This window comes from Zootoca vivipara, chromosome 7 (genome assembly GCF_965207765.1).
Source record: "Zootoca vivipara chromosome 7, rZooViv2.hap1.1, whole genome shotgun sequence".
Classification (NCBI taxonomy): Eukaryota; Metazoa; Chordata; class Lepidosauria; order Squamata; family Lacertidae; genus Zootoca; species Zootoca vivipara.
This window is the reverse complement of record NC_142590.1, coordinates 92362000-92378818: the sequence shown is the minus strand read 5'-3', so window position 1 is coordinate 92378818 and position 16819 is coordinate 92362000. Positions and strand designations below refer to the sequence as shown.

Here is a 16819-nt window from a genome sequence, read left to right as displayed (position 1 = left end):
CAGGGAGAAACTGTGCTTGAATTTGGGATTAGAGACATCATTGGCAGGGTTGCCCACCCTATAGCTGGGACAACAAAGAATTCCCAGCTCCAGACATGGGATCTGAGCACTTCTTGAGTGCTGTGCCCCTTGGCTCTTAATTCCACCATATCTAACAGGTGATGAAGATGGATTAAGTCACCCGTTGCCAACCTGGTGCCTTCCAGGTATTTTGGGCTGCAACTCCCACCAGCATGTTGGTCACCACGTTGGTGAAAGCTGTCTTTGGTAGTGGAACATGACTTTTCATATTGTTGAAAGACTCTGATATGCCAAATCAATACAGTCAAACTTAATCTGATCCGGGAGTCTGTTCGACTCCCGAAATGGTTCGAAAACCAAGGTGTGGCTTCCAATTGGCTGCAGGAGCTTCCTGCACTCAGTTGGAAGCTGCAGGAGCTGCGTTGGATGGTCGGCTCCCAAAAAACGTTCGCAAACCACTCACTTCCGGGTTTGTGACGTTTTGGAGCCAAAATGTCTGAGTACCAAGGCGTTCGAGAACCAAGGTACGACTGTAAAGTGTTTTCAAATTAAATTCATTTAGGCGTGGGATGGGCAGGAAAAAAAAACAGATGAAATGTGGCATCTCTTCTAAATAAAAAATTAAAAAGAGCAGTAAAAGAAGAGCATTGTGAATGTGGAGATTTGTGGGTTGGAGAGGGGACAGAAAGGATGGAGCTGCAGGAAAGCAAGGAGAAGAAAATGCACAGAATCAGAAAGTTGGCCCTAGTTTGATCCATGAGCCTGCTCTTCCTTTTTTCAAGGAAATTTTAGTGAGGCACACATGTTTTACAATAGATGCACCAGAAGAGATGCTCGATGAACCCATGACAAAGGCATTAGAAAGAAATTATACATCATTCTTGAATGAATCCACTCTGCCTTCACCCTAGCAACATTCTTTGCTCTTAAAACCATAAGGGCCTGACTGCTGGATCAGGCTGAACACCGGTACTTCGCGCAACATTTTGTTCTCACAGAGGCCGACCAGATGCCCCTGGGAAGTCCACAAGCAAGACATGAGGGCAGTGGCTCTCTCTCCTGCTGTTATTCCCTAGCAGCTGCTATTCAGGGTCATGCCGTCTCTGATCCTGGAGGTAGCTTACTACGGTAGTAGCCATTGCAGAGTGGACAGTAACCAGATTGCTTGCAAAACTCAGTTAAAAGTACAGTATGAAGCTTCTAATTAGCACTTTTCTATCAATCTCGTGTGCAGATAAGCAGCATGAGCGCAAGTGTTGCCAAGGCCATACAATAACCCTGAATCTAGTTTTGAGATAACACACAATTGAAACTAGCAAAGAGGTGGGAAAAGAGAAGAAAAAGAGAAAGTGATATACGCATGACTCTTGATTTGAGTTTTGGGAAACACGTTCTGGCTTCTCGCACCCTTGCAGAAAAGAAGTCCTTCTGGCACACGGGGAACTCTTGATTGAGAACAAGGGGAACCCAAACCCCAGCAGTTAACTTTTGAGTCTGGTTTTCTTTTCCCCTTTCTCCAAGATGGGACAGTTCTCAGACAGGGAGTTCATCCTGCAAGTGAGTGTGTCCAGAGCCAAACCCTTTGCTCTGTTCATGTTTGGGGAGGAGAGAGAAAAGAAAGATTGTTGAATTCCAGTAGCCTGCGGGCTGAAGGTCCTCAGAAAATGATAGAGGATGGTCTTAAAAGAATTCTGTGAGGGTGGGTGTTCGAGTTAGCAGCTCTAACTTTGGATGATTTCATTGTGGAGGACAGGATGATTTGCTAAGGCTTGGAAGACAGGCACACAGGTGCCCCCACAACCTCGAGACTACTCTACAGTGCACCGACAGGATTGCATCACAGGTCCTGAGTGCCCTCTAGGAGTCTTTTATTTCAGCCTGCCTGTGGTAGCTTTCCCAGCAAAGGAGAGAGGGAGACTGACATGTTAAAAAGAGTACAGTACATCTGCTGGGAGGGAAATTAAAAAAAACACCACTTTGTCCAGGGAAAAGGCCACATAGGGCCTAGCAGCAGAAGTGGCTTGTACGCTGTAAGGATCTGGGAAGCAAGGGCTCAGGAGGCTGGGGAAGTTGACCAAGGGCTGATAGGAGTAGTTGTAGTCCAAAACATCTGGAGGGCACCAGGTTAGGAAATCTTCCTCTAGCCTGGTGAGAATGAAGGTTTCCCTTCCTCAGTCTGTTGTGTGAAAATGGCATTCAGTTACCTCCTTTGAAGAAGCCACTGTCGCACTTCCCCACATGCGGTACAACCCTACAGAAAACGCTTTCAGAGTTAAAAAGGTGAAGGTAAAGGGACCCCTGACCATTAGGTCCAGTCGCGGACGACTCTGGGTTTGCGGTGCTCATCTTGCTTTATTGGCCGAGGGAGCCGGCGTACAGCTTCCAGATCATGTGGCCAGCATGACAAAGCCGCTTCTGGCAAACCAGAGCAGCACATGGAAACGCTGTTTACCTTCCTGCTGTAGCGGTACCTATTTATCTACATGCACTGGCGTGCTTTCAAATGGCTAGGTTGGCAGGAGCTGGGACCGAGCAACGGGAGCTCACCCCATCGTGGGGATTGGAACTGCCGACCTTCTGATTGGCAAACAACTCTGGGGTTACCAGGAAGCAAATTCCTGCTGTATTCAGAAGGGCTCGCTTCTGACTAACCTTTATTCTTCTGTGGGAGAAGAACATAAAAGATTGGGGAGAGGGTGTTTTCAGACCCCATAACTTCCTTGTGATGGACGGAGAAGGAGTCTAGATGTGTGCTGGAAACAGGCTTGTGCCATACTGCTAGAGTGAGTGGTAGAAAAATTGGGATTTTAACTACAAATATCCTCTCCCCTTCGCGCGTGCAAAAAAAAATCCTGAATGAAGACTCAATTAACAGAATGGAGATTTCGTAATCTGCTGAGCTTTGATGTTTTCAGGCCTCCTATGATCTAGGAATGGGGGTGGCTGGCTTGAATGTTTGGCCAGCCCTTAGGAGGCGGGGCAATGGTGATGACAAGGCGGGTTGGCCAGTGCCTGGAACTTATCCCTGCTGCTGCTGCTGCCTCCTCCGCCACATTCACTGCACAGCGGCTGGCTGGGTTCCTCCCTCCCCTAAGACTTCCCAGAACTGAGCTCGTCCTCCCTCTCCAGGGGGTGAGTACTGCACAAGCTCCTTTTGACACATCTCCCAGTAGGGGATAGCCTGCCTATTGTTGCCCAGCTGGCCTTCTGGGAAGTATAAGGGGATGCTGCTGTGACTGCCCTGCATCTCCTAGCTCCTGCAAAGGAGGAAATAGGGTTGGGGTGGGAGGGAGGGAGAGAGAGAGAATACCATTGACTGGTTGTTAATACAATTTTAACATTAAGTTGGATCGTTTGCCATGCCGGGCACAATTGCAGCCTGCTATATCATCCCCTCTGCCTGGTTCTTTGCAGTCATTTGCCTTGTGCGTGCCTGAGCTTTCCAATTTGGGGGATATGTCTCATGCATGACTCATTCCCATAAGTGGGTCTGTTTGTGGTGGGAGTTTGTGCTCAGAATTCTGCTTTGGAGCTGCACTAATGGCTGAGGTCTGCTGTGCCTCTGCTCGTCAGCTGCAACCCTTTGCAGTTAACATTTAAGCTGGCACAGAGTACTTAAACTAGTATTTCAGGAAGGCAAAAGGAAACTCTTGCGTTTGACTTTGCTGCCGGAGCAGGCTGCAAGGAGGGGGTGCAAAACGAGCCACTTTTCCAGTGTAAAATGGAGAGGCCGTGTAATAAAAGTCCCCCCACCTTTCAGGGTCTTGAAATCGTAAGTCAAGGTGATCAACCTGAGCACTTGGCTTGAGCACACCTGAAAGCAGCTTCTAATCCTTCCCTGAAGTTCTTTTTTAATTTAAAAAACCCCCAAACTTCTCTCCCTGGTTTACTCTCTGCTTTTGTTTTAGGCTATTTAGAGACGTTACTGAGCAGGGGCAAAAGGTGGCGTCCCGATTGTTAATTCCTGGGTCCTTGTTGGGGAGCAAGCAAATACAGTCAAGAAGCTTCATCCAGTACTTGTCCCTTTAAAAAAAGCACCAGGAAGTGCTTAGATCCCGGGGATGGTGGGAGGTGGAGATGCAGGGGGAGGGATCTCTATGCTTCGCTGCTGCAGGAGAGCCGCAGCACTCAATCAAGGTGGCAGGGGGAGCCCTCTTGGGTTTTTAGAACCTTCTTTGCCTGCATCTTCCCAGCCTGGCAGACTGCAGGATCACTCCGGTCAGAGCTGGTTTTGCTTCCAAAGATTGATCTCAGGTGTGGCAGAGAGACCACCTGGGTACCGAGTGTCCTGGCCATGCTGCACAGAATTTTTGGGGAAAGGACCTCACAGGCAGCACCTGAGCCCGGTAAAGCATCTGTTGGGGGGTGAACCCTGTGCATGAGATTTGGGACCAGCTTTAGTGGAAAAGTGAAGTGGCCGGGGGAGAGGAGGAGTTGGCTGTCTATACAGATGCTCATATGACTAAGTCTGAGGATGAGCCACAGAGATGCTCATGAATATTTGACTTTCCCTGAGTACTAAGGGACTGCTTCTACGTGCATGCCAGGAAAACAGAGTAGAAGCCTGGTCCTTTTAACAGTTTCGTATCCTTTCTCTCCTTCTGCTCTTTCTCCCTTGAAGCTCTTTTGCTTGACATTCTTCTGGTTACCAGAAAGATGGAAAGGAGCAGCATCCTCGCTCGGTAAACGTGCTGGTCGGCTAGCATTTTGGACCATGGACTTACTGAGACACCTTCAGGTGTGAAGATGTCACGCAATAACAGGGCGCTCGTGGTAGACTTTGTTTCCTACAAGCTGTCAGAGAGGGGCCACAGCTGGGATGAGCTGGAGGAGGACAGCGAGAACAGGACTGAGTTGAGAGACGAGATGGACAGCGTCCCCAATGGGAGTCCGTCTTGGCATCCAAGTACCAGCCCGGTCGTAAATGGAGCTACTGGACACCCAAGCATCCTCAGTGATCTTGAAGACAGCCCAAGGTTGGACGTGAGGCAGACGCTAAGAGAGGCAGGCGATGAGTTTGAACTGAGGTACCGGAGAGCTTTCAGTGACCTCACATCCCAGCTCCACATCACCCCTGGCACAGCATACCAGAGCTTTGAGCAGGTGGTGAATGAACTTTTCCGGGACGGGGTGAACTGGGGGAGGATTGTGGCATTTTTCTCCTTCGGAGGGGCCCTGTGCGTGGAGAGCGTCGACAAGGAGATGCGAGTGCTGGTGGGACGGATTGTCAGCTGGATGACCACTTACCTGACGGACCATCTGGACCCGTGGATCCAAGAAAATGGTGGCTGGGTAAGCAGTTGGCAAAGGCTGCTGGTGGTGGTGGTGGTGGGAAGGGCTCCTTCGTAGTTTTAAGTATGAAACAGGCCAGTTTATATTTCTAGCAGCATCAGAGGCAGACCTTGAGGATGCTCATGGGCTGGAGCTAATCGAAGCTGTAGTCCAAAACAGGTGGAGGGCACAGTTGAGGAAAGGCGCCAAGTGCCTTCTCCGGCAACGTGCCAATGGAACATTGGATAATCAGAAGCTGGAAATGGCCAATAAGGGCTGAAATGTTGTAAATGCCATTTCACACTTCCTGATGGATATTAGGCTTCTTGTTCTTTCTCCCCTGCACTGCCAAGTATATAGACACACATGGTACCAAGGTCCTTTTTCCTCACCTGTGTAGTAGGATAGGTACTAGCCACTGTCTTTCCTTTTCTCATTCAGGCTGGCTTGGTTCAGGTCACCCACAGGCCTGCCTCTGAATCCCGTTGTTCGCTAGAGCATTTCATAGCCCCCTAAGCAAAGCCTCGAAGGTACTTTCCATTTCTTTCCTAGTTTATTATTCCCTTATTATATATCTATCTATACCCCACCTGTTCCCTGACAGGGACTGAAGGCTGCTTTCAGATAAAATGTACCACCCTGGGCCTTCTTCATCTTTAGGGGTCAAAGCTAATCTTTGGAATCTGTGGTGAGTGTTGAGGTTAAGGAAGAGGTTGTTGACATCTTGCCTACCCTGCTGTCTGGCATGATTGAGGTGCATTTCCAGGGCACAGGTACCCAGTGAAGGGGTGATGAGACAACTGCTGGTCATGACTAGACTCAAACCTGTATTTTTCCTCTTCCCTTAACCCCAACTGTGGATAAATAGACTGTTTGTGTTGCCACACACAATCACCTTCCCAGGGAGTGCAGTTTGGTGCATGGCCAATGTGCTTGCCCCGAGCATGAATGTGCTATGGAAAAGGTTAGGTCATGGGATTTGCCAGCAGCTGGGTGCGGCCTTGCATAAGGTCTGGCAGCTCCCTAGTGTTTTTCCTTTGCTTGACAGGAAGACCCTGTACGTACAGTGATTGTGACACCCAGAATGTGCATTTGGTAGAGAGACATGGGTTAACTGCTGCAAATCAGGGCTGGCGTAGGGAGCTCTCATACCACCCAGGAGCTTGTGCTTTGTTGGAACACTCGAAACAGATTCCCGACATGCATCATGGGTGTAAAATTAGTTTTACCTTTCCTTGTAAACAGGCCAGCCTTATTTCCTAGTTCCCCCCAAAAGTTTTACTAGCCAGGCTGCCTGCATGTACCTATGTGGAGCAGGGCAGTCTGAACAATGGGCCCAGCCATTAGTGACCAAGTTGGAACCTGGGCATATGGGCAAGTGGCTAACAGCAAGGCTTCTTTTAACTCCAGGGCGGTTGCATTATGTTAAAGTAGGGGTGGGTCACTGGAGGCTCAGTCAGACTCCCCATCTGGACCCCTTGCATACCCTCCCCCAGCCCTCTTTATTTGTGTCTCATCTGCTAAGGACACTTTAATGCCCTCTTCCCCTCGGAGAGTGATCAGCAGCAGACGCGTTGGCAGAATCCTCCAGTGACGTCTCTCAGCTGCTCACTCCCAGTAGCTGTGATGCAGAATAACGGGAGACCCTTGACCCAGTCTCCGCGGCTGCTCACACCAAGGGGACCATTGAGCCCTTTCCTTGCATCTGGCGGTGTTGTTGGCTCAGTTGAAAATACATCCTTGTTAAAAAAATCAGCTGCTGGCTGTTTCACTCAAGGTCCCACCTGCTGAATTGTCTACATCCTTGGGTTTCAAAGCTCCTGGTGGGTTAATGCTCACTTCTTGGCAATTTACTTCTAATCACCACTCAAGGCTTTGTGAGACAGCTCTCAGCTACCCAGATGTAAATGCAGCAAGCAAGGGATAAAACCTAATGGGCGCATGGAGTGAAATCATCCAGTATTGGATCCAGGCTGGATAGGGTGAATGTTGAGAGAGCTAGAGAGAGCATGCGGAGGGGGGGGGCATTACTCAGGAATGCTGGGAATGCAGTCCTCCTGGGGGCACAACCTGGGGTGTGTCTGCCCAAACTGACCTGACTGGTTCCTCTTTCTCTTAAGGCCATCCTGGTGGCCGGCCCCATCTCTTGTTCTCTTCTCTCCTCTTCCCCTGGTTCCCTCCAGCTCCTGAGATTAGTCCTTGGTCCAATGGAGATTTCCATATCCCTGTCGCTCTGGTGACGATTGGGCTGTATCCTGGAGACCAAGGCGATAATGTAATCTGATTTTGTAAACGAACTCCCCGGAGGGATTTAGATTAAATCGCTGATGGAAAGTCACTGGCCCTGGCTTGCTGGGAGGCTGAGATCCCCCTTCCCCTCCCCCCAACTCGGCTAATACCGCCTGCTGGGAGTCTTCCCTTTTTTATGTCTAAGGACAAATGCATTGTTTGGGCAAATATTTGTTCAGCATTTGTAGGAGGGGCAGAATTGCTCTGGGTTGCACACCCACTGGTTCCTGCTGCTCAGATCTCAACATTGTTGTCTCCCTAGGTTCTCCTTCACTGTTCTGGTATTGTTACATAGTTCTGCTGGTGGAAATGAATGGTGCAAGGTGGGGAAGTAGATAATGGTTATGGACCATCATGTCCATGGGAATAACTTTTTCAGTACCTCATATTAGTTTTCTTTCTTTCTTTCTTTCTTTCTTTCTTTCTTTCTTTCTTTCTTTCTTTCTTTCTTTCTTTCTTTCTTTCTTTCTTTCTTTCTTTCTTTCATGTTTGTTCCATGCTTCCTCCAAGGAGCTTAAGTTGCGGTATGTGGTCCCCTCCCATTTTATCCTCACAATCACCCTGTGAGGTGGGTCAAGTTGAGAGAGAGAGTGAGTCATCCAGTGAGTTATCCAGTTTCTCAAACATATTAACTACTAAGAAGGTTAGACTCCCATCACATATCATTACTGAGATCCAGTGGATCAGATAATTGCACCTGGATCCAGAACAGACCGCTTGAGTCACCACCCCTAACACGAACCAACTGGAGATAGCTTTGATGGAAAAGTACTAAATGAAAAGTAAAATAACATGTGTGGTCTTGGGCATGTTGCTCTTGGCCTCTGTTCCTCATCTGTAAAAATGGAATAATATTCATTACCTACCTCGCAGAATTATTGCAAGTGAGACTGCAGTGACTAGAAGGCATTGGGCAAATTAAGAACCGGTGAATGTTGTGGACAGAGGATTGACTTGGAACAGGAGCACATATCTGGAAATGTGGCTGGTGTCTCTCTCTTTTTCTCCCTGACGACTTTGTTATGAAGTCCATGCATTATTCTTTGCACTCCCGGAAGGATGCAAATGCACCCATTTCCCAGCATTTTATTCCACTTGCTATTGCTCTCCAATGTGACCAGGAACCGAAACCTAGGATGGCCTATATTAATAGTAGTGGGCTTGGTTGCCAGGAGCTCAGTTCACCAGTGGTGGGGAGCAGGTTTGGTCCCCGACTTCATGTTGTCTAAGTATACCCCTTAATTTTATAAATGGCTGCTTACCCTGGGAAAAAGTCAAGTCAATAAGACTGTTGAAGGGAGAGCAACGCAGCCGTCCCCCCTGGCCCTGAGTGGGCTGGCCTGTGTGATGACTGGGAGCTTCCAGTAAGCAGACGTGTACACAGTCCTCCAGGCATCATTACAGGCATTTTTCTGGTAGCAATCAGTAGCAATAAGCTGTCCTGCTCTAGAGTGGCCAAGAAGCAGATGGCAGTTAGAAGATTTGAGTCTTAATTATTGAGGGATGCATTTGCAGGGGGTTGGACTAGATGGCCATTGGGGTGCCTTCCAGCTCTACAATTCTGTGATTCTGTCCCTGACAGTGATCTCACAGAAGGGTCAGTAGTGTCTCTGTGCAGATTGCACAAAGGTGCACTTTACTCACCTGCTCATTTCTTTGCAGTATACAAGCCCCCTTCCTACCCACAAGCCTCCTGTCCGAACGAGGGGCGTTTTGCTAACAGTAATAGAAGCGGCTGGATTGGCCCTGTGCTAACTTCCTGATTGTGCTTGCAGCCTGGAAAATCTCTGGGCTCGAGAGGTGAGCTCTGTCCCCACCCCTCACCCCACCCCGTCTTCACACTGGCCCTGAGCAGGCTGCCCTGTTGTAAGCCTTCAGCCAGTGTGCGCTTCTCTCCCTGCCCTTGCTGTAGCCTTGTTCGCATGGGATTAGCGCTCCCTTGGGGCCCGGGGAGCAGCCTTTGCCTGGCCCTTTCAAACAATGCTGTTGTGGAAAGGGCGTAGCTGGCAAGCAAGACCCACAGAGAGGCTTGCATGTTCTGGCAGGCCTGCCCCTGGCAGGGAGCAGGCTCCGTGTCTTCGTGCGCATTCCCCAGAGTCGCTCAGCATTTTATGTCTTGGAAAGTATCTTTGGAGAGGGCTTGAGGAGCAGCACACTTCAAAGCGGGTGGGACAATGCCTTTATTTGATCAGTCTTCAGGAGATGAAAGTTACTCTGGAAATTTTGTAGATAAACAAAGGCACATTGGGAGGGGTGTGTGTGTGTGTGTGTGTGTGTAAGGTAGCCAGCAAGGGGTCCCCGGTGCTTTCCTGGTCTTTTTCCTCCATTGTCTTTGCAGACGTCGCATGAAGCATTTTTGGCCTTCTTAGTAAGGTGAGGGAGGTGGGATCCCTTTGGTGCCCAAGGTTGGATTTTGGTATGTCACAGGAAATGGTCTGTTGTCATGGATGGGCTGTAGGAGGAATACATGGGCATTGGAGTTATAAAGCAGGCTATCTGGCAGGCTTAAAAAGCCTGAGAGGATGGATCAAGCCTAGATCTAGCAACTGGAAAGTGAAGGTGAGGGAACAGTGGTCAGTTCTGGTGTTAACAGTGTGCCCATGGCCACTACTAGTGTGGTGTAGGGGTTAGAACAACCTTTGGACGACAGCTCCCAACAGCCTCAGTCAGCAAGACCAATCAGTGGTCAGGAATTTTTAATTTTTTAATTAAATTTCCACACTGCCCTTCATCCGAAGACCACAGGTATTTATACTTTACAGTATAAAATCACAAAGATACATACTATAATAGCAAATAAAACCAGTAATGTGGAGGGCACCAGCTTGAGGAAAGGCTGGGTTTAGAGGATTGGACTAGGAATGGAGAGACAGCAAGGCAAATTGGCACCCATAGTCTTGATGGTGCATTTTTCATGCAGTGGGTTCCATACTGGAATGTACCAAGCCACCTCTTGGTCATTATGAAGATAAAATAGGAAGAGAACCATGTCTGCTGCCGTAAGTTGCTTGGAGGAAAGGCAGGATATAAATGTAAAATGCATAATTAAATCCGTGCACTTAAAACTCAGTTTCATAGAATTGGACAGTTGGAAGGGACCTTATTGTAAGCTCAGTCATCTAAGGCAACTGGTTGTGTGGGCAAAGTGTCTTTTTTTGGTGCATAGGTGATCTTTCTGTTTCCCTTTCATTGGTATGTGGGAAGGTATGCGCAAGGTGTGTCTGTGATTTCAGGCACTGTAGCAAGATGAACTCCCAACATTCACGCCTTCTAACCATATTCTGCACAACTCAGACTCTTCTGTCAGGAACGTTCAGTTTGTTTAAAGTTGTCACCCGAACCAAGTCATTTAATCCTGGCATGCCGATTTGGGGAGGATCTGCATGCCAGCTTGCCTTTATGTCTCTCTTGTCAGCCATGGAGGTCTGCCTGGCATGGATGTTTGGAGCATGAATGCAACTTGTTTGACAGGGCACACCTGTAGCATTAAGACTCACCAATTTACATTGCAATTTTGCAAGTCAAAGAGCTGACTCATTTGCCAATAAAATGCAGCCACTTCTATTCTGGCACATGGCAGCTGCACACATCATGTGCAGCAATGGTCATGCTATGGGTTGAGAAATCACTACTTGGATGTTACTGGGAACGGATCAGCTTTAACCTATGCAGAGTTACTGGCACTCCTGCAAGGTGGTGCCTTGGTGCAGATTCCTGAAGGTGGGTTTTGCATCCTGTCCAGTAGGTTCCCCCTTCCACTTCCTCCTTGCAGGTCTTAGCTAGAAAAGATCCTGGACATTCATTACCTGAGAGGCCAGCAGTTTGGTAGTCTTTGTGGCAACAAAAGAATCTTAGTTTTACTGTTACCAGTTTCTGACAGTAAGAGCTGTTCGGCATTGGAATTTGCTACCAAGGAGTGTGGTGGAGTCTCCTTCTTTGGAGGTATTTAAGCAGAGGCTTGACAGGCATATGTCAAGAATGCTTTGATGGTGTTTCCTGCTTGGCAGGGGGTTGGACTGGATGGCCCTTGTGGTCTCTTCCAACTCTATGATTCTATGATTCTTCTTCGTCCACCTCATCAGCTCTTTGGGAAGGTTAACTATTTTGTTTCCTCAAAGGCTTAGAAACTGGGACCAGGGGTGGGCACAATGGCCGAGGGCTGACATTGCTGTTGATGTCAGGCCGACCCCTGGACAGTAACAGCATCATCTTACAGCTGACGTGTCTGATTTTGCAAGAGCCGATAGTCTCACTAGGAGGTGACTTGGAAGCAAACCTCATATCATTTGCAGCCACTCTTAGTGACTGTTTGTCCAAGCTTCTATTAGCCATCTGCACAAGCTTGTTACTGCTATCTGCACTGTTCTTGCAAGTCTTCCTCCAGCCCCATGGACCTTCGGTGCTGAGCAGCAGCTTAGAACTCAGAATTGTCCCGATTGATTATGTGCCTGGACGACAGTGCAGTTTTCATGCAGTGGGTTCCAAATTTAGAACATACCAAGTCACCCCTTGCTAAAGCTCTTCTGTAGACTGAGACTGAACCCCAGAATTCTGTGCAATTCTTTTCTTTTGCCCCCCCCCCCCCGGTCCCATATCAGCCTCTTGGGGGAGTTTGAGTTTGGTTTCCCAGGAAAACCTATTTGCCGCTGACTGAGACAGCGGGAAGCCTTAGTCGCCAGCCACAGGTAATCGCAGGCAGAAAGATGGGATTGTTCAGTCTCTGCTCTCTTCCCAGGTTTGGCAGCCACCCAAGTTGATTTCGGAAGTGGGAGGGTTTTCTGTCGAGCTCTTCAGGAAATGCCAATGGAATGACTTCCCCCAACCATTTCCTTTCCCAAATAGCATTCCTGCCTCAGAAAATGTGAAGGATGGAAAAGAACATTTACAGACCTTAACTTTTCACCCCCTCACTTTGGTTCTTAGCCTTGGTTTGGGGGGCCCTGATTTTCCGGGGCTAGGTTGTTGAATTTTTGCACAAATTAATTTATTTTCTGTGTGGACAGAGAGGAGGGTTCAGTGAACGAGAATGCATTTAGTTCTGTGAGCCTTGCGAAGGCCTCTCTCTGTCTCTCTCCCTGTGTGTGTTGTCTGTGTGTGTGTGTGGGGGGGAAACCACTGCTATTATATTATTTATTAATTTATGACTTGTTTTCCACATATATGTCCCAAGGCAGTTTACAGACATATCCTTAAAAACAGCTAAAACATTTTTTAAAAAACAGCACGAAAACAGCAGAGTATATATTTAAAAGCAACACAAAATCAACACCTAAGGCAAAGGCATTTCATCTAGCTGGAAAAACTTGTTGAAACAGAATGTCTTCAGTAGTTTCCGGAAAATACAGATAGTGGGTGCCTATCTTATCTTGACAGGAATACTGATCCATAGAACACGAGCAGCAGCCACCCTGAAAGGCTTGCTCCAAGTCACTGTAGAGTGGGCTTCTGACATTTTGGGGACTTTTAAGGAGGAAATACGCAGAAGACAGTGAGATACAGAGTATATAATGGGATAAGGTGCTCTCGAGTGTTCAGTGCAGAGTAGAATTGCTGCTGCCAAAGATCCCTGACAAAAGATGGATTTAGGACACCGTCTTCTGACTGCCCTCGGCACCCACAGACCCTCTTCATCCTGATGGTGCTGACCCTGAACCCAGAATCGGGGCCCCTGAATGGGGAGCTGCATTTTGTCTTGGCTGCTGAGACAGGGGGGCTGATGTGTGCAGGCGCCGGGGTTTCATTCAGAGAGCAGGAAGCTCTGTGTGCCTGGCACGCCAGAAAGTGACGTAACCCACCGTTATATAACAAGGATGCGAACATGCTCTGTGAGCCCCGGGGGCACACGGTGGGGGTGGGAGGCAGCCGATTCACTCTTTTCCCTGTCCTTTTTTTCCTTCTCCACTCCATTGCCCTAAATTATTGAGTAAAATCTGGAAATCTGCTAGAGCAGAACCTTTTCTCTAAGACACTAGGATCACTGCTCTGGAGTTTTTACATGGGGGTGGGCAAATTTGGTTAATAATCTTAACAAACATGCAGGGGAACTGTGAAATGTGAGTGTGCTCCTCCTGAGATTGCGGCAGCAGCTGGAAGCAGAAGGTCACCTAGCATCCATATGGCCTTGGGAGGGGAGAGCGACTGGAGCTCAGCCTTTCCGTGTGTGGCTTTGAGCTTTCCACAGCTGAAGAGAACCTGATGGGTATGGCTCAAGGGAGGATTCCAACATTTCTATAGCAGCCATTGGCCAAAATTGGTTAAGTGACTTCGGTTCCTGACAAACAGTTTGGGGAAGGCAATAGCTCAGTGGTGGAGTATCTGTTCTGCATGGAGGAGGTTGCAGGTTCAATCCACAGCATCTTGTGGCCAGATTCCTACATTGCAGGGGGTTGGGCTAGATGACGCTCAGGGTCCCTTTCCAACTCTGCAGTTCTGTTCTATGATTTTTCAGGTAAGGCCAGGAGAGACCCCCGTCTGGAACCCTAGAGAGCAGCTGCCAGCCAGTGAAGACACTCCTGAGTTTGATGGACCAGTGGCCTCACTCTTTTAAAGGCAGCTCCCAGTGTTTTGCTTTTCTTCCTGCATATGAAGCCTTCATATCCTGAGTCAAACCATTGACTGCTCTTGGCCAGTAGTGTCCAGTCTCACTTCCAGCTGCTCTTCAGGGGCTTTAGAATGGGTTTCTCCCAGCCCTGCTATCCCCAAGATCCTTTTTAACTGAAGGGACTGAGCTTGGGACCTTCTAAGTCAGGGGTCAGCAACCTTTTCCAGCCGTGGGCCAGTCCACCATCCCTCAGATCATGTGGTGGGCCAGACTATTTTTTTTGGGGGGGGGAGGAATGAACGAATTCCTATGCCCCACAAATAACCCAGAGATGCCTTTTAAATAAAAGCACACATTCTCCTCATGTAAAAACACCAGGCAGACCCCACAAATAACCCAGAGATGCATTTTAAATAAAAGGACACATTCTACTCATGTAAAAACACGCTGATTCCTGGACTGTCTGCGGGCCGGATTGAGAAGGCGATTGTACTGGATGCGGCCCCCGGGCCTTAGGTTGCCTACCCCTGATCTAAGTCATGCAAAGTGTATGCTCTGTCACTGGGCCATTGCCCTCGCCCCTTTCCCTACTTAACCTGGCTGATCTCTTCCTGCTCTACAGGGAGTAGAGCATTCCAAGCCACCAAGCGTGCAGAGCCAGCCACCTTAAACATTGGAAAGCAGGGTAGAAATGCCTCAAATAAATGAGTAAACCATTGCAGCACGGTTCCTAGCTAAGGTCAGTGCCCTTCCTTGCAGAATGGCTACCCTTAGTCCCTTACAATGAATCACCATTGGTCCCGAATAACAGCATTTATAGAGTGTGCTCAAAGCCCTTGTGTTCTTTGTTGTATACCATCCTCTCATAGAATATGAGGTTGGTGTGCAGCAATATAAATCCCATTTTTTAAAAGCCCATTAAAACAGTACAGAATTATCGCAGTAATCCTTACAAGAACAATACAAGGCTGCGGAGAGTTGTAGCCCAAGCTTTCCAGTGGGCACCAGGTTGTAGAAGGCTGGTGTAAGGTAAGCCAAGATGAGCACTGTCCCCATATTATAAATCGGGTGGGGTGGGGCTGAAGCTGAAAAGGAGTGGCTTTCCTATAGCCCCTGTAGGAGTTTGTGGCTGATGCGAGACTTGAGCCAAAGACTCCTCAGATCATGTTCCTGACTGCTATTCCAGCTCCTTCCATCAGCTGTCAGAAAAGCCTGAGTCGCTCAGCAGTGTTTTTGACGTGCATCTGAAGGCGTGCTAGACGCGTGTTCACACAAGCAATCCTCATGTTTAAAATATCCCTATCTCATCTGACTGGCAATAGTCACATGGGTCAGCTGAGAGATAGATGGAACATAAGCTCTGCAGCCCCTTCTGTCTTGGTTTCCTGCTGGGTTGGTGTTTAATGCTGTAGGTTGTCTTGGAAGCGTGTCTGGTCTCCTGGTGGACCTTTAGCCTTGTACCACTCACGATGTGCCTGGTAATAATGTTGTTTGGTGTATAGTTACCAGATTTTTTTCAATGAATCCGGGGACACTTTCCCCTCCCTTGAAGCTGAGTAGCAACAGGGAGTCAGTAGTGGGGATGGTGAGGCAAAAGACCCTGGGCCCAAACACACATGCATATTGTATAAATGTGTGCAGTTTTTTTTTAAAAAAAAAAACCTGGGCAACGCCCACCCGGCCGCAACTCCCAAGCCTCCCACGATCAGTCAAAACAAAGAGGGCAGGAGATCTGTACCACCGGACGTCCCCGGTTCCCCTTTGGCAGTGGCAGTGGCAGTCAGCAGCCTGGAACCAGCCTGGTAGCGCAGGCTGGCTGGCTGGCTGGCTTCAGGAGCTGCTAGCTGCCGTGGTGCCAGCTATTTTTCCTCTCCGGAATTCCCCATATGATGTGTTGCGCCCAAGACACATCGTATGGGGACTTCCGGCGAGGCAAAATGGCAGGCGCCACGGCAGCGAGCAGCTCCTGAAGCCAGCCAGAGCCAACTGCACTACCAGGCTGGCTCTGGGCTGCTGAGGCTGCCGCTGCCACGTTTCCCGGGGACAGAATTTATCCAGGGACTGATCTGCAAATCCGGGGACTGTCCCCGGAAACCGGGGACGTCTCGTAACCCTAGTTTGGTGCAACACCCCCCCCCCGCCCCTTTCTCAGCCTGTGCTATCTTGCACCTCTCCAGCAATAGCCGCCTTCTCCAAAAAAGAGGCAGTGAGTGGGGCTGTTCTTCGCTAGGCAGAACTGCCTTGGGGTTTGGGCCTCTTGGGTGCTTCTTGTTGTTGTGCTGTTTGGGTTTGGAGCAGGGGGCCAGCCGGTGGGATGTGTGTTTGCGTTAAAGTCACACTTTGTCACACAAGCAAAACAGCTTGGGGAGGGGGCGGGGAGAAGCGCAAAGGGGGTGGCTGTGGGGCAGGGCTGTTAGCTGACAGATGGTTCCAGCTGGGGGTTATAGGGAGCAGGTGTGTGGTTCAGGAGGGAGCACCAAAGTGACTCCTCAACCCCACGAGGCTTGCGAGGTTGCTCGCCCGCGACACCGCAAAGCTGGCTTGACCCAGTTATTGTGCAGAAAGCGAAGTGCTGTGTGTGTGTGTGTGTGTGTGTGTGTGTGTGTGTGTGTGTGTTTTGTATTTTTAGGCGTTTGACTTATTTTTATCCCCTGCTTTTTATTTTAACTAGACTGAGCAGAAGAGCAGGCTAGGGAA

General features: G+C 48.9%; 1 protein-coding gene across 5 annotated transcripts in view; it reads left to right on the top strand.

Annotated features, from left to right (window-relative positions):
- BCL2L1 (BCL2 like 1) overlaps positions 1-16819 on the top strand; it is a 55513-nt gene that overhangs the window by 1934 nt on the left and 36760 nt on the right. For 3 of the 5 annotated variants that reach the window (XM_035121350.3, XM_035121346.3, XM_035121351.3), the window contains one exon: positions 4643-5313. In XM_035121350.3, coding sequence (XP_034977241.1) covers positions 4768-5313 — 546 coding nt within the window. In that variant the 5' untranslated portion in view covers positions 4643-4767. Of the gene's footprint in view, positions 1-3010; positions 3154-4145; positions 4368-4642; positions 5314-16819 lie in introns of those variants that run through there. The other 2 variants (XM_035121345.3, XM_035121347.3) reach the window with 2 other exon arrangements.